Source organism: Grus americana, chromosome 2 (genome assembly GCF_028858705.1).
Source record: "Grus americana isolate bGruAme1 chromosome 2, bGruAme1.mat, whole genome shotgun sequence".
Lineage (NCBI taxonomy): Eukaryota > Metazoa > Chordata > Aves > Gruiformes > Gruidae > Grus > Grus americana.
The window spans coordinates 168,005,129-168,026,472 of record NC_072853.1 but is presented as its reverse complement, the minus strand read 5'-3'; the positions used below and the strand labels follow the sequence as shown (position 1 = coordinate 168,026,472).

At 52.0% G+C, this 21,344-nt stretch overlaps 2 protein-coding genes across 10 annotated transcripts in view; both read left to right on the top strand.

Annotated features, from left to right (window-relative positions):
• KIF9 (kinesin family member 9) overlaps positions 1-14,721 on the top strand; it is a 29,395-nt gene extending 14,674 nt beyond the window's left edge. For 4 of the 9 annotated variants that reach the window (XM_054818674.1, XM_054818675.1, XM_054818673.1 and 1 more), the window contains 9 exons: positions 876-931; positions 1,879-1,969; positions 3,054-3,184; positions 4,488-4,670; positions 6,477-6,685; positions 8,196-8,375; positions 10,170-10,285; positions 12,605-12,709; positions 13,358-14,721. In XM_054818674.1, coding sequence (XP_054674649.1) covers positions 876-931; positions 1,879-1,969; positions 3,054-3,184; positions 4,488-4,670; positions 6,477-6,685; positions 8,196-8,375; positions 10,170-10,285; positions 12,605-12,709; positions 13,358-13,465 — 1,179 coding nt within the window. In that variant the 3' untranslated portion in view covers positions 13,466-14,721. Of the gene's footprint in view, positions 1-167; positions 737-875; positions 932-1,878; positions 1,970-3,053; positions 3,185-4,487; positions 4,671-5,162; positions 6,446-6,476; positions 6,686-8,195; positions 8,376-10,169; positions 10,286-12,604; positions 12,710-13,357 lie in introns of those variants that run through there. The other 5 variants (XR_008576140.1, XR_008576142.1, XR_008576141.1 and 2 more) reach the window with 5 other exon arrangements.
• Positions 14,722-16,887: 2,166 nt separating this feature from the next.
• Positions 16,888-21,344, top strand: part of SETD2 (SET domain containing 2, histone lysine methyltransferase) — a 69,449-nt gene continuing 64,992 nt past the window's right edge. The window contains exon 1 of the mRNA XM_054818671.1: positions 16,888-17,077. Within this exon, the coding sequence (XP_054674646.1) occupies positions 17,040-17,077 (38 nt within the window). The 5' untranslated portion in view covers positions 16,888-17,039. The remainder of the gene's footprint in view (positions 17,078-21,344) is intronic.

The following is a 21,344-nucleotide window of genomic DNA, read 5'->3' as shown; positions in this document are numbered from 1 at the left end:
TTTTGTTTGGTTGTGAACAGAGCCACTGTGCCAACAGTGCAGAAGTTACTGAAGACTGTTTTCCAAACAGTTAGATAACCCTTTAGTTTAAATGAAACACTTGAGACACTCCCTCTCATTTCACGTAATCGTTATCTTCTCTCAAAGTCCCTGTTTCCTCCCTCCAGCAGGCAGGAGTGGAGTGGAATAAGGGCTTACGTGAAGGTGTGTTTTACCTGGGCTGCAAAACCTGTGGAGCAGGGGAGGCAGAGAAGGACTAAGGAGTCTCACACAGGAAAGGATGTCTTCAGCGGCACTGGAGAGTCTTTTAGAGAGGGGTTTGAGAACAGAGACGGTGAATCTAATAGCTTGGTTCAGTCTCTTGGACCGTAGGAGAGCTGAGTGCAGATTCCTGCTCTGCTACAGACTTCCCGTTACTTGTCTGTCCATGCCTCTGCTCATCATCTCCAAAACAGAGATAGCAGCATGCCTTGGCTGCACTGCTTTGTTATCATGGGTAAGAGGACTAAAGATAGCGCTCTGGCAGTTCCAGATACTCGGGCAGCCTTGGGCGGTAGTGAAAAGAGAAGTAGCATCATAATCTGCAAGGTCAGTAGATGCCATCTATTGTAAAATTATTGTAAATAATTCATTATCTCGATGGCTGTGCGCTCCATGGCATTTACCAGAGTCTATCAGCTTCCCCTCTCTTTAAAAATCTCCTCAGAGTGAGCAATGCATCCACCTCCAGCCTGACTTCTGAGTGCAGGATAGAGGTAGCTCTCCTCGAGTGTGGATACCCAGCAAGTGGAAAGCAGAGCCCTCGCAATCTGGAACAGCTGACCGCAGCACAGAAATGCTTACCTGTATCTTCACTGTATACATCTCTTCCTCAGATAGTGAACGTCAGGCAAGTCCAGGAGGTGTTTAAGCAGTTCAAACTGATTGTAAGGTAAGATATCCAAGGTCGATGCATTTCGCAGTAAGGTTTAGAAATTCCACCGAGCTGTTGTCTGTGATATCACACCGTGACATTGGTGAAGAATTATTATGAAGTACGGGGAATAGCTTGTAATGGAAAACACAATTCTGGACAAATTCTGCTAGCCTTTGCACCAGAAGATGATTGCCTCTAGCCTTCCGGTGCTCGTAAGTCACATGCAAGGGCAACTTCGCTGATGATGAAAGTTGTTTTTCAGGCTGAAGGAGGGAAGGTGAATGACAGGCTGGAAAAAAATCCTAAAAATGAGGACAAACAGCTTCCATGCCATGACATAGAAGCAAATTAAGAAGAAGAAGAAGGGTATTAGGGCAATCCACTCGCTTCCTGCCCCACCAACCTTTGCAGCAAGGGTTTGGATAGGCAGGAGAGGTTGCTACTCACAGGAGTGACGTTGGGATATTGCTGTAATTGCTGTAAAAAATCTGCCTGCCCTTGAGAAACTGGTGTGAACACAAGTGTCTGTGGTCAGCCTGGGCAGCCAGGCTTTGCTGGGACCCAGGATCAAAATGGGTTTCATGGTAAAATTTTGCCTGATTATTATTTTTTTAACTTGGGACTCCTTTTATTTTTCTGAAAGAGTGGGCTTGATTCTTTTTTAACTTGCAGATTACAGATATAATATTATTTGATCAGGAACATTAAAAGGTTCTGCTAAGTATTAAAATAGCCATCAAAAAGCTTCCGTGTCTGAAAGGCACAAAGGAGCATCATAGAAAAAGAAAGGAGGAAGGGAATGGGAAAAGGTTACAATGGTTATGGGGAAGAATAGAAGCAGCAAGGTGAGATGACGGGTAAAAGATGGTTTTCTTTAGAAATCTGGTAGTGGCAGGTATTATAGGTTTTGACATACCAAATAGTCCTTGAACACAATGGTAAGGGGCTGTTTTCTCCCTTAGTCAACAGGAGCACGAAGTGGAGGCCAGATTACGCAGCAAGTACGCTCTGATAGACAAAAATGACTTTGCTGCTGTTGCTGCTGTTCAGAAGGTAATGTCCAGTGCATGAGCCCGGCCCAGAATCCATCTTAGAACTGGCTCCTTTGCTGCTGAACCTTGAATTTCCTCAAGTTCTCAACTTTTCCCTGTTGAAATCTGAAATGTTCAGAAATGTTAATGGGATGAGCGTGTCAAAAAAAACTTGCACAGAGCAGGGGTGCACCAGTTAACAAAGTGGCATTCGTATCAGCAGAGGATCAGGCCCGTTATCTGAACAGAATAATTTATTAAATGGGAATGAAGAAAATACTAACTAGAAGGTGACCTGTCTGTCCATCAGTTGTAGAAGGTAGGGTCAGATCACCTGCCTCTGCTCAGATCCCTCTTTTAATCCTTATAATTTCTGGAGCAAAGTAAATGTATTGTATGTAACCCATAAATTGAGACATGGGGTCTATCTTATAGCTTATAATGTATTTTTCATTACTTGTTTCCATCTGCGCAATATTTTCTTTCTGAAGTGGTTATTTCCTTGCCTTGGTTTTACCCAGTAAAGTGGATAAAAGAATCATGATCTGTTACGCAGAGTCATATACTTCTCCTGTGGCTTGACTGAAGGTGTTTTGAATTTTTTGGAAGAAAGGCACAAGGGAAAACGCAAAGGATGGGTATAACGGAGAAGCACATGGTCTCTAACAGGCCTATTCAAGTCTTTATTTAAAGAGGTGGAAAACAAAACTGAAACCTGATTTAGGTAGATTTTAGCACTTAATGGCCCCCCTGCTTTACAGTTCAATCAATATGAGAAATAGTAGAGGAAACATAATTCTCCTATGTATCTCCACTAAATGAAGACTTCTGAGGGTGCTTTTATTTCTGTGACACGGGACCCAAGTTATTCTTCCCCTAAGTGGCTGAAACATTCGGCGTATGAATTTGAGGATGATTTTGGCCCTATTTTAGTTTTCACTTCATTCTTGGAGATGTCTTTCCCTGAAATACTTGGTAGTGAATAGAGATTTCCAGATTAGATTGTACAACAGGGTGGAATATCTGCTGGGCAAGGGCTGTGTAGCTTTTGTGATCTAGACAGCTACAGACCTAATGCTTTATGTTTCATTTCTAACTGTTTCCAGGCAGGTGTGGTTGATGTGGATGGCCATTTGGTGCGGGAAGAGGACAGACGGGATTTTGGAACTAGAACTGCTCCTCTTTCATCCAGACGTGGTGGGAAGAAGAAATCTAGGAAAAGCAATGAGCAGCCCAGGTGAGTTTAGTAGCCAGACAGCTCTGCCTTTTCTCTGATAATGTGTTGTCACAGTGACCGGTTCTGGTCAAGGTGTGACAGGCAGTGTGTGGAGGAAGGCAGGGATGAAGCAGGCTTAATGAGAGCGTGGAAGTTCTGTGTTTCCTGGAGGATGACATTCCAGCTTAGTGCCGGAAGGGTTTGTGGTGGCCTTCTGGCCACCAGCCACACCACTGGGAGGACGTTGGGACAACGTGTGTGGCTGGTGGGCACAGCCTGTGGTAGGGCAGACCTCTATTGTGGGGAAGATTTACTCTCAATGGTTGGTCTGTGCCTCTGTTACGAATGAACCGAGGCCACGGAGCGCTACGCAGGGTGTGAGCTGTGGATATGGAAGGCAGGCAGGCTTTGGGCTGAAGAGCTTGCGGTCAGCGCAGACAGGGTTAGCCTGTGACGAGAGAGGTGGAGAGTCGGACAGGCAGGCATCACCAGAGACGTTAAACCTGCAGTTTTTCTCTAGGTAGAAGATCTGCTAAGTGGAAAGGGGAGGAAGGGACAGTGGACAGAGGAGCAGATAAGGAGAAGAGATTTTGAGAGGGAAGGAGGAACCAGTACTGAGCAGAGAAAGATGCTTTGATTAATAGAAGTGAGATCCCTGCATTGGCAGTTTCTACAACTACCACTGTGGCTGAGAGCATCTGTTTGGTTCCTCCCTGAGATTTCCCCAGAGTCCTTGTGTTAGAGGGGAACCACCAAGGCTTTAGTACCCACACGACACAGTGGAGTCCTCTGTGCAGTTCTGGTTTGTAGGGAGATGGAAGGACATTTGGCAGGCACTTTTCTGTATCTCTTTCAAGTCGCACTGTCCCCTGCAGATGAGGCTGGTAGTGTTTGTGGAGGTGAGCGGAGGGAGAAGAACAGAGAGTCGGGCTTGCTTTAGATGTGGGGTTAGATCAACTCCTAGAGGATTTGGTTTGTAGGTTCCTCTGAAGGTAGAGGGTTATCCTGTCGGCAGGTGTGCCACAATCCAGACGTGGTGGGACTGTTGTCCTTGTGATCCTTCTCAAGAGAGCTAGTCCAGCCTGTGCTGTATTCTGCAGTATTTGCTACACAAGGCAGTCCCTCTACTCTAGTAAGTAAGGATTTGTGAGAACAAGGCTGATCTTATTCCTTGTCAGTAGATATTTCACTGCAAACTTTGGTAGAAGCAACGTCAGACTCTTAGTTTTTGAATCAGCAAAGCTAACACCTGCAGCACGTTTTGGTTCCTGCTTCCTATTATGAAGAAATTAATTAATCTGGTTCATCTTTTTCCCCCTGTCAGGAAGGAAAGAATCGGGAGCTCTCCTTCCAGGAGAGACCTGGATGGTTTTTCACCATCAAAAAGTCAGGTAATAATTCCCACCAAGGATCTGGACGTGAAAGAGGGAGCAAGGAACCAGGATACAGCAAATATTGATGCAGAGCTCTCAAAGCCAGCTCCCGTGGAGGATTCCCAGCAGCCCAGGTAAGCTTTCCCTGTGAGGGAGTACATCCCCTTTGCCAGAGGGTGGTTTACACCGGAGCGATTGCATTGTGTTCCCCTCGTACAACTACCTGCTTCAAAGCAAAGAGGAGAGGTTCAGAGATCTTCATTTCCTGGGTGCAGAAATATAATGCAGGGCAGCAGTGGACACCCTGTGTACCAAAGAACGTTGGTGGTGGTCGTCTCCATCTGCTTTGAGCTCTGTCCTGACCAGTTGCTCTATTATGTGTGAAAATTGCAATACTCTTCACCCTTTGGTTAGTAGTAAAAGCCCAGAGACACCTCATGTCCAGCCACAAAACCCCACACAGTCATGAAAATGGGTCAAGAGCTGCACAGGATCATGGCAGGAGGTGCCACATTAAGACGGAAGAGTGGAGAATGGCCAAAAATGCGGCAATGCGCCTGTCATCTGCTTGTACCATGACAGGAATTTAGCATGGGAGGGCAGCACTGAATTGTATTTCATTCTAGATGGAGTTGATGGGGTAAAAAACGCTGACGGTACTGAGACGAAGGACTCTTTCCAGGAGGATGTGCTCAACAGCATGAGGCTGTTCCACCCGCAGGAGCTCGGCCAGGACCCCACACAAACCAGTCTGGACACCACTTTTCCCATCACCAGCCATCTTTCCTCGCTGAGAACTCCCAAGTTACAAGCGATGCAGCTCCGAAGTATTGTGAGCACCTCCATTGCCTATGTTGTGGATGACTGATCCTTGCTTGTTCCTGCCTCCCAGGGAGAGCATTGCAGTGAAGCTGTCCAGGAATTTACTCCTGAAGCATCTTAACATGTTATCATGGTCCTCCGTGCCCTCTACGTGCATTTTAGTATTCTAAAAGTCTGGTGGCTAACGCTGCATAAGGCACAACCCAGAGCGCTTAGTAGCTCGGTAGCTGGCTGTCAAAGCTGCAGCTGTGGCAGTCTGCCCAGTGGCCGTTGTTTACAGCGCTTTGCCAGCAGTTTGGCACGGAAAGCAGTCTCACGCAGCCTTGGAGGAGTTTGAAAAATGCCCTTAAGAGGTCAGTCGGGGGAAGGCAGTTGTCAGAGTTTTGCTTTGACCAGTCTGGACTGAGGAATGTGGAGACTTGTAGCTACCTTCTGCTACCAGATCTGGCCTGCTCACCAAGAACAACCTTACACAGCACAGAGCAGCATCCGTGGGAGTGTGGTGTTCACCGGAGAGACTCTCCTCTTGCCCGGCGTGGTTTGTGTTGAAGTCAGAGCTGGTGTTCATGGGGGCACGTTTGCATCCGGGCCATTTCATAGAAAAGTCAGGATTGACACGTGCCACTTTGAATTCGGTCTTTCTAAACAGGCAAGACTTAAAAGCCACGGGCAGCAGCATTGTAGAGCCGGCCAATGCACGCAGCTATGGGGTTTGGTTGGCAGAGGTGACTGGTCTATGCTGGGAATCCAGCGAGGAAAGAGCAAAAGCTCTTCTCTTTAACAATAGGGAGGAACAGTATTCATTATTTTTCTGAAAATTCAGACCATTAAAGATCCGCTTTCCAGGCAAGACTCAATTCTGAGGCATCTCCTGAGGAATGTGGTTTCTATGTAAATAACTCTTTCTTCTGGGAGTAGTACGGGGAGGAAAGGGGATATGAAGGTTGGCACAGAGATGGTACCAGGGTACAGCTAGGACAGTGAGATCCTCAAAGAGCCCATTGAAATACCATCCCCAAACCTCAGCTGTGGCCACTCCCATGAACTGTGTCACGCTGCAGGGCAGAACAAACTGACCTCCGCATGTCTGTGTCTGTTTTCTTTGAATTCTGTTGCAGCTCCCCTCCATCCAAGCCACTGGCGTTTGAGCAGTTTAAGGAGGAGTGCGGAAGTGAGATCAACCGGATCTTTAAAGAGAACAAAAGCATCCTCCTTGCCAGGAAGAAGAGAAGCAGTACAGTAGCACAGAGAATCAACTTCATCAAGCATGAGATGGAGGGCATCAAAAAGGCTCTGGAGGCTCAGAAGCAGGAGCGGTGGCAGCAGGGTAAGTCACCGCGTGGACACTGGCCAGCGAGAATCTGACAGAAGAAGGGAGCCGCTGGTTTCAAAGCAGTTCTGGTGGTAAGACCACTAGACCACCGCTGCTGCTTGCCAGGACAGCAGGGCAGGCCGGGCTTTACGCCTTGGCTGTGCAGCTGGCCTTGTGGTTTGCCACCTGAGTCCACCACCTGAGTCCTCCACCCTTCAGCCTCACTGAGTTGTGCTACTCAGGCTTTACGCTAGCGAGGTGAGCTGCAGTCAGGTTGATTCCTCACCCCATGCTTTGATGGATTAGGCAGCATACTGCTGGCAAATGCAGGTCGGTACAGTGCAGAAATCACGGGTAGCAGGCTTGTCCCTACGGTGGTGGAGATGTACTGCATCTCCTACAGCTTGATTTCATCTAGATTAGGGTCTGGTTCATGAAAATCCCAAACTGCAAGGTACTAGAGGAAAAAATGGGGTAAGTGCCTTCCTACTGTGCTGCAGAAAGATGTTTGTTAGGTGGAATAAGCCTGGATGAGACCAGGAAGTGTGTCAGGTTTTGTGGTCCCTGCAGCAGGGCTCCCAAGAGTCAGTGCTGTTGTGTTCTGCAGAGGAGCAGAGAAGAAACGCCTCTCGGCGAGGAGAGAAATCTGAAACAGATGGCTTTAATAGCAGAGTGGTCCAGAGTGCTCTGCGTGTGATGGCGAGGAAGTAGCAGTGGTGTTCCTCGCATGCGGGGAGGACAGCAAAACAACTCGGTTCTGTGAAATGAGAGAGAGAAGAAATGGTCACCAGCAAGCAGGTCCTGAACGAGGGCCAGAGAATCAGACCCAGAGGGAATGCTGCTCTACTGGCTTCCCTTTCTCTTCCTACAGAGAGACTTTTATGACCCTACTTTGCAAGGGGCCTCTTCCCATAGGGTCTGGTCCTGCAAGATGCAAAGTTCTTTTGCCTAGATGATGAGCAAATCAGCTTGAATCTGTATCGAAGTGAGGGTCTGTCTTTTCATGGCCTCCTTGCTTCTTTTGGGCCTTTGCTTTTTATGATGGCATCTACCAACTGGTGGTTTATTGTGGATGCTGGAAACCACAGGAATAAACTGATTTGAGGGAAACCAAGAACATGAGATGTTTATCACTGGTTTAACTGTCCCCAAAGGGCTGACCAGCCCTTTGTCTCAAAAAAACCCCTGACCGTGGCTGCCCAGGGAGTTTTTCAGCAGGAGCCATAAAAGCCCTAAGTGATACTCTCCAGCAGGCTTCTTGTGGGTGTCTTTCTGCAGAGCCCGGTCCCTCCTCTTCATCTGCATGTGTCCCAGTTCGGGGAGGGCTGAGCGAGTTCAGGAGTTCAGCAGTGATTTCTGCCCCGCTCCAACGCTGTATTTGTAGAAAGTGTGTCTAAGGAAATGTCAGTTGTGTGGTTAACCTCAGTATAACCGGGTAACTACCATGTGGTTGGAAGTATAATGACTGTTCTTCGTCCCTCTCCACCCTCATGAGAAACCTTTGTTTCCTTTTCTTACCCTCCAGGAGAGTATGTTGATGACAAAGGACAGATCATAATTGATGAGAAGGAGTTTTTACTCATCATGAAACTGAAAGACCTGAAGGAAGAGTACAGGTCTGGTTATGCTGAACTGCAGGACCTGAAGGCAGAAATCCAGTACTGCCAGCATCTGGTGGACCAATGCCGGAACAAACTCATCTCAGGTAGGAGAGCTTCTGAACAGCCTCTGGTTTAGCTGGCAGTGTTCAAGGCCAGGTTGGATGGGGCTTTGGGCAAGCTGGGCTAGTGGAGGGTGTCCCTGCCCATGGCAGGGGTGGCACTGGGTGGGCTGGGAGGTCCCTTCCAACCCAAACTGTTCTGGGATTCTGTGATGCTTGACAGCAGCTCAGTACTGAAGCACTTCACAGACATGTTGCACAGAAGCCAAGTCCATCATCCTCTGTTGTCATTTTTCTTGTTGCCTTCCAGGCTTGGTTTTTTTGTTGATGACTGGGTAGGTTTTTTTGACGTTACACTGAGTTGCTGCAGATTCTCCCTCACAGATGATGACGTACTGCTCCTTGGTCACGCCACTAAATGCAATGCTGTGGGTAAAACCTTTTGCAATGAAGTTGACAATAATGCTCCCACTGATGGCCATGGTTCTCACCCTTGATTTCATTTCATAGAGATGGTTGCTAAGAACTGCACGGGGCCAGGGCTTTGGCTCTGGGCTCCAGGTGTCTCCTCTGTACCCCTGTGAGATCAGCATGACTCAGGCTCCAGTGGCAGGAAGCAGAGCTTGATCATTTTAGCGTGTTCTTCACAAGCACCACCTTTGTGGTGATGAGTCACCCCTCTGCTCAGGGTGATCCCTGCAAATTCATGGTGCGCTCCGCTGCCGGCTGCTCAGTTTGAAGCTGTGTAACAGGAGTGCGGTCCTGCTGTATCCCCGGCTTTGTCCCGTGTGATGGAAGACAGTAGGTGTACGAATGCCGGGGTCCCAAAGCTTTGGATGCTGTGCACATGGCAACACTTTATTTTCTACAAACTTGCCAGAGCACAACTTGTATCTGTCAGCGCATCCCACGCTGAAAGAAATGCATGGCTTGTTCCAGGAGATAGACAGGGCCAAATTGTAACTGTGCAGAAACTTTGCCACTGGTTTCCGGTGGATCCGGGTTTTGCATTTTTTGGATGCTCCAGATGTTTGCTGTTTGTTTAAACATGGACTCGTCATCCCAGAGCAAAGACGTCACCTCAGAGCTAAAACCAGGGTAAAAAGTCAGTGGTGTTGCATCATGTCCACAGTGCCTAGCAAGAGCAGCGCTCTGCGTTTAACCTTGTTTACGCGTCCCTGGACAGAAAGCAGCTCCGTTCCTGGGGTTCCTCCTGGGCAGCACAGCCTTCTTCAGGGGCTCTGGGCTCTCCCGCTCCATGGGGAAACGTGCCAGAGGAATGGAGCAGAGCACAGCCACCTTGCAGTGGGTGTCCGGGAAATATCCAATATTAAGAAGGACAGAATTCCTGCTGCATCGCAGCACCTGCTGTGTGTTATCGCTGGCTATTACGGGATGGAAAGCGGCTCTGCTTCTTTAGGGTCTGGAATGGAAATCCGACCCCCAAATGTGCTGCCCACTCAAAATGTCTCGCTCCAAGCCGGAGGGTCTGTGTCTCCGGGACGCAGGAGCAGTGCCATCTCGCGGCCAGCAGCCTCTCGGACTGCACATGCCCAGGGGACTGTCCCCAGGGCCAGCCACCAGGTCCCTGCCGCCTCGCAGGCAGCAAGGACAGGCAGCAGCCTGCCTCAGCACAGCTGATGCCAGCTGGCAGTGCCCTGTCCTTTTTAAAGTTATTATTCTAATAGTTTGGAACTCAGGAGCTTGGAGTTCTGAGGTCCTGAGAGTTTAAGAGCCCTGAGGTCCTGTGTGATCCATGGGCAGGGAGCCAGAAAGCAATCCACCCTTGGCTCTTTGGTCATTACAGCCCTGTTCATTGCCCCCTGCTTTGCTTTGCAGAGTTTGAGATCTGGTACAGCGAGTCCTTCCTCATCCCCAAGGATGTGCAGGAAGCTCTGAAGCCTGGTGGCAACATCAGACCTGGAATGATTCCCATAAACAGAGTCATGTGCCTGGTGAGTTGTCCTGGCAGCTCTGTTTATTCTCCTTGATAGCCACGCGCGGTACGGTAATGAGGGCACAACTAAGCCCGTGGCAGGAGGAGGGCATGGCAGCTCTGCCCCTTCCTCTGCGCAGAGTGGCTGGCATTGAAATGCTGTCTGCTGTGATGCAGAGAGCAGCTATCTGCAGATACATCTTGCTTTCACGTTAGCTTTACCGTTAAGAGGCTAAAATAGGACAGAGTGATTGAAGTACCCAGTCGTCTGCTGACTATCGGTAATCAGGCAAACTGCCCAGAGGCGCAAGGGGTAGTTGGTTTCCAGTCTGTATGGTCTGAAATGTTTACAGCTGAACTATTGTGTTTCGTGTTGTGGCAACCGGTATTCAGCCAGCCCTGTTTAGAAACCACCACTTTGGGGTAGCCAGGTGTCTTTTGTCGTTCCTGACAAAGCACATTTCTCTTAAGCTTCTCATTTATCAGACTTCTTTGCGTTATTCTCCTCTGAAGTCATTCCAGGTTTTGTCCTTCATTGTGAAATGTCAGAGTCAAAACCTTCATGCTCTCTGATAGGAACACTCAAAACCTTCACGCTCTTTGATGGGAAGGTGGTGGCAGTGCTTCTGCTCTGACAAGATGAAGGAGGGAGATCCCACCCTGGCTGCAAGGGGGAATCAGCCCTTTGTAGGTGTAACACATCTGCATTATCGCTGCTTACCCTCTGCGGATGGCAGAGGACAGCTGGTGGGGACAGGTCCTAGGTCCATCTCTCCCAGGAGCTCCTCCCTACCAGGAGCAGGGAGCACCCAGAGGTGTCTGGGAAAGAGTATAAGCAGGGTGTGAGCTGTATGACCTCTTTCCTAAACGCACAGCCCTACTTCTAGCCAATGCACAGTGCAGGACAGGGGCTTTAGCTCTTTTGAAGGAAAACTGAAAAGGAAATCTTTTGTCTCCACGTGTCTGATTATTTTGACTACTGTAAATGTCAGTGGAGCATTTTCTTTACTCCCTTCTGGAAAGGCGTGTGAAGGGTTTTGAAGCTGATCAGAGACAGGTTCTTCCCATCCTACTTGAATTAGTTCCCTTGAGGGTATGAATAACAACCATGATGTCAGGAAAAAAAATAATGCAGTGAGTTTACTTTTAAACAGAATGTTGTGATCTGCCAGCCTGTGGAAGATTTCAGATACAGACCTGTATGGGAAAGAGCAAAAAAACCCCGGTGAGCCCAACCCTCTTTGGATAAAGTGATGCACCTAATGAGGTCAACAGGAAAACCCTGACTGACTGCAGGATGTCACTCTTTGGGGAAAAGAGGAAATCCATCACTAGTCACTTTTACTAACCCAAGATACTCAATATATTCATAGAAACTCCCTTGATGGTTTCCAGCCCTGGATTTCTTTTCCTCACACCAATTATAACCCCAAAGATGAATGAAGCACGCCTTTTAGCAATGCTCTGCAGCTGTGTCAAGTTGTTGATGTTACAGGCAGAAATCTTCAGGCGGAGGATAAACAGTGTCCCTGGTAATGCTGCTCAGTGCTGGTTTCTTCTCCCATTCCTTTCACTGGGCAGTTCACTGCAGCTTCCCAGTCAGGATCGCTGGCTGTGCTGGGTCTGGGAGGGAACCACCTCCTTTTTCTCTGGAGGTTTGTTTCCTACTCAGAACCATTTTCCCTTTTCCAGGCTGGCTTTTCATTTACGGTTCTAACCCATTTCTCCAGGGTGTGCATCTTTTACTCGGCTTGATTCGGTTTGGCCACTTGCCTTTTATCACATCAGAATTTCACTGTCACCTTCTCCAGGCTATTCACCCCCACAGAAGGTGACCTAAGAATCTGCTAGAGTTATCCTCAAATCTGGCATGAAAACATTACACACAAGCTGTTATCTTAAAAAACTGTACTTCCATTCAACCCATGGTCCTCTTCAGCACACTCATGCCTTCCAGACGGTTCCCTGCAGAAGCGTGGGCATGGACGCCAGCTAGCTGGACTCAGGGGAGACCACGGTGAAGCTCAGACCTCCTTCAAGCTGTGACATTATCTCACAGTGGAAGGGAGATTGTCCTGTGAGGAGTTATGGGCAGAGCGTGGCCATGAGAAGACAGCTGAGTGAACTCCCTTTGGGGCTTTACGCTTCCAGATGGATTTTCCCCAAAGTCCTGCCCAAATCTGCTCACTTAAGGTGTGGGAAAGGGGGAACCTCTCACTTCCGAGGCTTCGGAGAGATTGTTGAATCAGTGTTCGACGCAGCAAACAGAATCAGCTGACCTCTATGTCTCCAGACTTGATTTTTTTCACACGGGGTGGGGTCTGTCTGTCTCTGGCAGGAGGAAGACGAGCAGGAGAGGTTTGAGCGGATGCAGGAGACAACGCTGCCAGCTTGCCCAGCTTCACTCTCGTTCTACAAGGCGAAAATGAAGACTGATCAGAAGGTAAGCTCAGCTGGGCCTGGTTCCAGGTAGCCCTGCCGATGTGCGGTGGGACAGCGATTCTGCACCTCGCTGCCAGAGGTGTGGGACTCTTCTGGAATGGATGCTGCCTGGGCCGTAACCTTTTGAAAGGTGCTGGTTTCGTTCGGTAGCACAACTAAACTCTTTGAAATAGTCTTTGTCTTTGTCTGATGTAAAAGCTGATGTTTTAGCCCTTCTGCTAAAAAAACCAATCTCATCGCTTCTCACTTCTAGTTCCTTCCTGGCAAGGGCTCACCGTAAGATACCACCGAGGCCCTGAGCTTAGCAGGACTTCAAAAAGATGGGGTGTTTATGAGTAACAGGGCTGCAGAACTGCAGCAGTAAGGATTTTTAAGGCAAATATCTCAAAACCAGCCCTTCAGTGCTTGGAAGGAGAATTTCCCAGATCACTTTGAGCCTCTTGTGCCCTCCTTTGAGCCTGCTGGGATTTGCCACTGGTGGAACGAGGTTGGTGTGATGGGGCCGTACTCCCTGTGGTTCTTGGGCAGTTTTTCCCAGCACCACTCGGGAAGGTGTTTTGTTTTGGCAGGAAAAATGCTTTTACAGGTGAGAATTCTCCTCTGAAAACCAAGGTCACGTTAACGATCCTTTTCGGTTTTCTGTTGCCAGCACACGTACGCTAGAACCATGTCGTCCCTCGAGCAAATGCGGAAGAAACCCGGGCTCATCGCGGCTGCTGGGAAGAACAAACCCCTGTCGTTTCTGCACGTCACGTAGCAGATTCGGGCTCAGCCTGGAACCTGGCATTCAGCACAAGCAACACCACCTCAGGAAGTGCCTCACATTCACGTCCACAATAGATTTATCAAAAATAAACAGTAGGGGAAAAAAAAAACCCCAACACTCAACTTTTGTGCAGCTAGACTGACAGTTATTGGTAATCAAACCCGCTGTTTAGACAGGAAGCAAGCCAGGGAGTTCAAATAGCAACGTGTGTTTTTCTGAGCGTCTCTGCAAAATGCAGAGTCACGACAGAGAGGTGTGTTGTGGACAACCCCGGCTGCTTCTGCCTCCCTCCTTCCTGGTGCCGGAGGCAAGGGCCTCCTGCGCTCGTTCCTGGCGGAGCGTCAGGTCGCATCTTTGCTAGTTTGATGCTCTCAAGGTGGAAGTTGAGTCTGGGTGAGAGTGAGTCCTCCTCGGATTGAAGCAACCCCAGGGTGTTTGCCCTCCTGGACAGAGGAAGGGGCTGGAAAGATGCACGCAGCAGAGAAGCGTTTCCATCAGCTGCCTGGCGTTAAGACGCGGCAGCATCGATTTACGGCAGCCTCCTCACCTCAACGCAGCAGCAACAGGGCAGTGTTTGCCCACCTGCTTTCCGGGAAGGTGATTCAGATCCAGGGGGAGATCATGGTGCCCAGCAACCGGAAAGCTCCAGGGCACACTGTGCTGCTTCGCCAGGCTGCTGTTAGCTTCACCTGCTGAAGGCCTGCTGGAAGTCCTCCTCCTCCTCATAGCTGTGCCTCCAGCACCAGTGGAGGTAGGAAGCCGATTCCAGCTCGGCACATGCCAGGGAAATTTGTATACAAAACACCCAGCCAAGAAAGTCCCATTTCCTCCTCCTCCCGCGAACGGTTCAGGGCCACACCAGTTTTGCTGGGACAGAGCTGGGTCGTTCCTGTGATTTACCCAAAACGATGAGAGACGCGAGATCTCGCAGGGCTCCCTCCGCCACCCGGCTCGCCCAGGGTGCAGGGCAAGTCGCACACGTGGGCTGGCCGTGCCGCCGGGTGCCCTGATGTCTGGGCATACGGATCTGCCGGGAGAAGATAACAAACCAACAGATATTAATTTAATTCCTGCCTGGGCAACGACAGCAGCACGGGGCCTTGCAGGCAGCTCTGGTGATGGCGGGCAGCAGCTTCTCCAGCCTAACCTGCCATCAGTGGCAGTCGTCCCATCGCTCCTCTCCGTCTGTACCATGGCTCCCAGGCCACGTACGGACGTGGGTTCATATATATGTATGTATATACGTGCTGGTCACGCTGCAAGCTTGGCTTAAGGCAGGTCTTGGGGTCCAGTTCCTCCTTGGAGTTTCTGCTGCTTCTCTCCTCAAGGAATAAAAGCGTCACCCATGATTTTTGGGTCTACTACGTGTTTTGGGTGGCCATCGGTGTTTGCCCTCTGTGGCTGCAGCACGGTGGGTGCCGCTCGCTGGAGCAGCGAACGTGCAGGGTCCCGTCTGCGTTCAGGAGCCGCTTCTTTATCCTTCTAGGAGGTTGTGGAACCCCCAGAGCTTCAACATTATTTGGAGAGCTGGAAGAATAATACTGAAAGCCCCAAAATTCAGCACCCATGCTCCAAAGCCCTGGAGCCCTGGCCAAAGCCTGGCAAATGACTGGGATTACTGGAAAACCCGCTGGCGCCTGGCTGGAGCCTTACGGGGTGACGGTGGCTGGGCGCCACCGAGTGATGGGACAGGGGGATGAACAGCTCCCGCTGCCAAAACCGGCACCAGCCGTGGCAGGAGCATCCCTGAACTCAAGCATCCCAGGTCGGAGGTTTCCCACATGCTGCCCCTCTTTACGTGAAATGCTGGGAAAATTAATTAGTCCAAGCTGTTGGGTTTGGTTTAGTTTGTTGCAGCACGTTTCTGTTACTGTAACGGCACCTGCTCCCCAGAAGTGCTGTGGATAACAGCCTAGAAATCTCCTTTTCTTTGTAATTATCAATTTCCAAAGGCTGATAAAGCTGCTGGAAATTCACTCTGGGCTGCATTCCCCAAGAAAATGCGTCCGCACAAACTGAGCTAAGCCTTCCTTCAACCTTCTCCTCCATCTGACTGTCCTTTGCTTCCCCTTCATGCTTCCGCGTGGGTGCTGCTCGGTGCCACTCATCCCATCCCTGCGGGTCCCTGTGCCACTGTTGCCTACGCTGTGGTCTGAAATCTGGAAAAAAAGCAAGAAATCTCAATTTTGGATGCTACAAATGTAGTCGTGAGGCTCCCGCGTGGGCGGGAAGGTCCTACCGCACCCCGAAAGCGGGTAGGTGTCCTGGGGTGCTCCAGCACCATCTCACTGGAGGAGGTCTCCCTGGGGTTTGGGAAGTTGGTGAAATAAAGTAACCTGTGATAAGAGCAGTTTTTAGCGATTTTTTTGCATTTCTCACTGAAACGTGGCCTGGGTGCTGGCAGGGCCTGGGGACAGGCACCCTACCAGGGTGCAGGGACCTGGGTGCCTCCTTAGAGCAGGGGACCAGGGTGGGCACGGAGAGCGGGTCTGGGCGGCTGGTGGGGGCCCGGGGGGTGCTGGTGTCCGGGTGTGATCCCGGGGGTGTTCTGGGTGTGATCCCAGGGGTGCCTGTCATCCTGGGGGAGATCCTGGGGTTGTCCCTGGGTGCCAGTGACTTGGGAGTGATCCTGGGGTGCCAGTGATCCCCAGGTGCCAGGAATGCTGGAGGTGTCGGTGTCCTGTGGTGCCAGTGGCTGCTGGCGATCCTGCAGGTGCTGGTGATCCTTGGGGTGATCTGGGAGCGCTGGTGATCCTGGGGATGGTCCAGGAGTGCTGGTGATCCTGGGGGTGATCTGGGAGTGCTGGTGATCCGGGGGATGGTCCTGGGGGTGTTGGTGATCCCAGCGGTGATCCAGGAGTGCCGGTGATCCCAGGGGTGCTGATGTCCTGGGCTGTGGGTGATCCTAGGGTGCTGGTGATCCCAGTTCCTGGGGTGCTGGTATCCTGGGGGTGATCCTGGTGTGCCGGGGGTGATCCAGGGTGCTGGTGATCCCGGAGGTGATCCCAGTGAGTTCCCGGTGTGGTCCCAGTGATGCCGGGGAGATCTCGGTCATCCTGCGGCCGATCCTGCCGTGGTCCCGGTGTCTGGCGTGGTGATCCGGGGGGTGACCCCAGCCCCATCCTCAGCAGATCCCGGCGGTCGGTCCCGGTGCGGCCCCGGTGATCCCCTTGCCTTGATCCCGGTGACATCCCCAGCATCCACCGGCTGGTCCCGGCCTGTCCCCGGCGGTGCCGCCGCCCGCCCGGGGGGGAGCGGAGCGGCAGCGGGCAGGGGAGCTGGGGAGCGGCGGCGCGGCGGCGCGGCGGGGAGGAGCCGGGCGGCCGGGGCGGACTCGGCGGCGGGCGGCGGGCAGGGCAGGGCAGGGCACGGCGCGGATGGCGGGGCCCCGCCGGCGGCCGCTGCAGCGCGGGGCCCGGCGGAGGATGTGAGGCGGCGGCGGCGGAGCCGAGCCCCCGCCGGGCTCGGAGGGCGGAGAGGGGCCTCCCCCGCGGCGCGGCCCGGCCCGGCCCGGCCCTGCCCGCCCGAGGGGCCGCGCCTGCCCCCCGACAGCGGCCGCCCGACCATGGGGGACTTCTACGACCCGGAGCACCCCACCCCGGAGTAAGCGCGGGCCGCGCCGGCGGCCGTCCCGACCGCTCCCCCCCCCGCCCTCGCCGCGGCCTAAGGCCTGCCGGGCCCGGCCGAGCCAAGCCGCGCCGCGCCGGGCCGCCCGCCCCGCAGGGAGCCGCCGGGGCCGGGGGGTGGGGGTGGGGGGACCGGGGCACCGCCGCCGCTGCCGCCCCTTCCCTCCTTCCCCGGGGTGCGGCGGGCGGGCGGGCGGCCGGCGGGGGTAGGCCGCGCATCCCCGGCCTCGCGTGAGCGCCGCGGCCGGGCGCCGGCGGGCGGAGGCCGGGCAGCACGGTGGCGCCGGGGGAAGGGGGGGGGGAGGGGGGAAGAGCGGAGCGGAGCGGCGGGCGCTGCCGGGGCCGGGGGTGGCGGGGTCCGCCCCTGCCCTCCCTCACTCCCCGGCTCTGGGGGCGGCGGGGTCCGGGGCCCTGGCCCGGCGGGGCTGCGCGGTGCCGCCCGCCCCGCGGAGGGAGGCCGGGCGGTGAGTGCGGACGTGTCCCGGCCTCCCCGGGGGGGCCATTTTTCCGCACCTTTATTATTTTTTTATTATTATTTATTTATTTATTTATGTTTATTCCGGTGCGCGGAGGAGTTACCGAGTCCCGTGTTTATTTTGCCCTTTGAATCCTCCCTCCAACAGCCCCGGGTCGGCCCCTGCCCTGACCCCATTTTCTGACAGGAGGAAGGAGCCAGGCAAAAGGAGGGAGAGCAGCCTAATGGCCGGTGAACTCTGGTTCTCCTCTGCGCTGGGGTTTTTCACTAACCCCGCCAACACCACACCAGGGCCGCCGGCTTTCTCACTTCTTCTGAGCAAGCCTTTCCCGCTGGTAGCGGTGGGGTTTTCTTTCCCCCTCCTCCCTTTCTTGTTGGTTCTGAACGCTGTTTTTGCATTTTTAGATTTCCTTCGCAAAGGATTCAGGGTGCTTCGTAAACTTTGCGTGTGTGGCATCCCCGACGCGTGGCCGGCTCTGGGGTGGAAGGAGGCAGACACCTGGCATGTAGCAAACCTCTGTGCAATGGTTGGATTGGAGGCAAAGCTAAAAATGGCGCGTTTTGAGCAAGGACGACAGAGCAAACCTTTTTGAGCAAATGCTACCAGTTCTGTCTGTGTCCACCTGGAGCAGCTGAGGATCTGTTTCAGCCAAGCCTTCTAAAATTAGTGAGAGATGGAGGATTTTGGTTTGAATCCAGGTTGTGTTTTGCTAGACATGGCTCCTGCCTCTCTCCTGGGACAGGAGAGCCTGGAGCAAGCCCTGCACCTGATTTACATGAGCTTAACCTTGGCAGGGAGCGCCGGTCCCGTCCTGAGCGACTCTCCAGGTTCAGACGACTCTACTGTCCGTCCATAAAGTTTAAACCTAATTTAGGTATTTGACCTTTTTAGTTTAGAGCGTGAAGGATCCTGTCCCCGGGGGCAGGGGTGGCGTGTGGCATTTGGTGTCAAACCAAGCGTCACACCGAGCTTGGCGGTTAAAAGCGTGTGGGGTATATCACGCTGCCGCTTGTTGTCTAAAACAATCCTGAGTATCGCAAACCTGGGCTCTCGAGAGAAGCCAGAGCGGTTTCTCTAACAAACTTTTTCAAAGAAATACTAATTTATTGGCCTGACTTTGGGGTTTTCTTGGGGTGTGTGTTCTGGGTTGGGACTCTGAAAGCTGTCAAGAGGCGTTCAGATGTTTTTCGGAGACTTGTTTCCCCGTGCCTGCCTTGGAGCTCGGTGTTTCGCTATGTGTCTAAGTTGTGTTTGCCACTTCATTAATGGCGTGCCTGATTTAGGAACTGCTCTTCCCAGCGCGTGTGCTTTTAGCTTGAGAAAAGGATTATTTGTAGTAGGTCAGCGATGGTTTTCTTCAGAGGTGGGGGGTATTTCGTGGTTCATCATCTCCTTCCCCACTCTGGAATGTCGCGATAGTAGAAATCTGCCATACAGCGCGTCGCAGGAACCGGTTGGGTATTTCCAAAGCGCGGTTGGCCGCAATTAAAACCAAACCGTCATGGCTGCGGGATGTTTGCTGCTGCTGGAGACGGTGGCTTTCCCTTGTCCCTTACCCGCTGGGGGGTGTGATGAAGAGGGATGTGCGTGGCTTGTTTTTTGGAGTTGATTTTGTACCTTGTAGCGTCGGAGTTGTGCTACTGCGAGATGTGGGGGCTTGGAGAGTGTTGGTCGCAGCCTGGTAACACAAGCAGACCCCGGTAAATCACCAGGCTCAGCCTTATTTTTCATGGGAATTATTCACGGAATGGTTTGAGTTGGAAGGGACCTTTGAAGATCTTGTCTTCCACTAGATGAGGTTGCTCAAAGCCCCATCCAAGCTGACCTTGAACGCCGCCAACGATGGGGCATTGCTGCTGCTGAGATGGAGCTCTGCGCTGGCTGGCGGAGGTGGGATATTGAGTCAGGGAGCTGGACTACAGGTGACTTGTGGACATGCTGATGGTGTTTACCAGAGTTTTCCTGCTAGCAAAGAAAGTCTGGCTGGCTTTCACCTGGTCGGTCGCTCTGTGTCCCGCTTGGCAGCCAGAGCTCAGGTTCTTGAGAACCTCAGCGTCCAGCAAAACCAGCTCGCCTCATCTCTTTGGGTGCTCAAACTGGGGTCAGCCTGGGTCCCTGAGCTTGGAGCTGCTGCCAAGCTCCACATGAGGTCCGCAGCTTCTCCCTGGAGCTGCTTGATGCCAACTTGGACCTACCTGATGGATGTTTGTATCGTAGGCTGCACGCAGAAGAAACTTCATCTCTTTGTGCCGTTACTGGAGCTGTAGTGGTGCAGCTGATACAGCCAAACCTGGGACGAGCGAGCGCTTCCTTTGAGAAGACACCGAGATTGTCCCCGACCACTGTGTACCGAGGGTGGAGGACCCTCTCAAACAAGTGACCCGTTGGTGGGATCATTGCACGGGGCAAGATGGATCGGGTTGAGAGTCCCGAGGAGTTCTTCAGCTGGCATTTGCACGTTACGATGGAAACTGGAGGTGCTGCAGCAGTTCCCTTGCGCACCCTATGGCTGAAATATATTTATCCACTTCTCCTTCTGTGCTCCGCTGCAGGTAGACCTCCCCGACTTGAATTTAGCTCCATTTTGGGGGAAGATGTTCTTCCTACCGTCCCCGCATCTCCGCAGGCTGGTGATGCTGGTGGGGCTTGGTGACACGCGTGGGTGGTTTGGTGGGGTCGGGGTTTAGGGCCAGTGCATTTGAACACCCCATTGATTTGGTTAATGTGACTCGATACGGATTCAAACAGTCTAAAACTTCAGGTTTTTGGTTGTGGCTATTACTGCGGGTTTTTTTAATGTGCGTTGTAGCTGTAGAGACTCGTGGGCCGTTCAGTGTTCGTGTCACTTTGGGACTTGATTATTTTTTGCTTTCCATAGGCATCTAGATTCTATTTTCTGCTTTTCTCTAGGGAAAACAATCGCTAACGTTGGTGCCCTCAGCACAAGGCAAAAGCTCCTGGCAATCGTGCTGTGGTTAAATATCCAAATACGGGTCCTTGAGTATGTTGTTCTAATCCATCAGGGAGATGCTAATGGAAGGGAAAGGCTCAGTTTTACACCTCCATTTCCCTTTGAACGCTTCTCCCCTTTATTAAGGAGAATAATGATGGTCCCACGGGGTGCGAAATCGAGAGTAGTAAGGGAGAAACTTGGCTCTCGCTGTCTGAGTGTACCTGAGGGTTTTTCAGCTCCGCGCTTAAGCCTTAATGTCTCTGAAAAGTCAGTTTATTTAAAGAAAATTCTCTTTATACATCTGAATTTGTCTCAGTGGCGGGAGGAGGCCTTCACCGGCTCACCTCGCCGGCCAGTAAGTTATCAGACAAATTTCTCACCTGAGTTCATTATTTTTGACATCGTCTTAGGAAAATTCCCAACTGGACCCGAGCTTTCTGAGGCTGGTTGCTTGAAGCAGAGCTGAATTAAATGAGGTCATTTATCTCCAGGTTGGCCATCTCCAGGAGGGAGACACGGATGCCGTGCAGCGCTACTCATTCCGCTCTCCTCTTGCCTTTTTCCACTCCATCCACAAGGTTTTCAGTACCGTTGCCCAATTCTCTTTAAAACGAACCCTGAGGGTTGTAGCTTTGCTCTTGGAGAAGTCGTCTTCTGCCTGGTTTTTGGTACCCAACTTTGGGTCTTCTTATGGTTGTTGGGTTTTGAGGGAGGAGGACCTCTTGGCTTGTCCTTCTGCCCTGGATTCTTGTGCAGCTTCCACCCACTGCTCTGTTGTTCCTCCTTTTCCATGTGCTTGGGGTCCAGAAACGCGG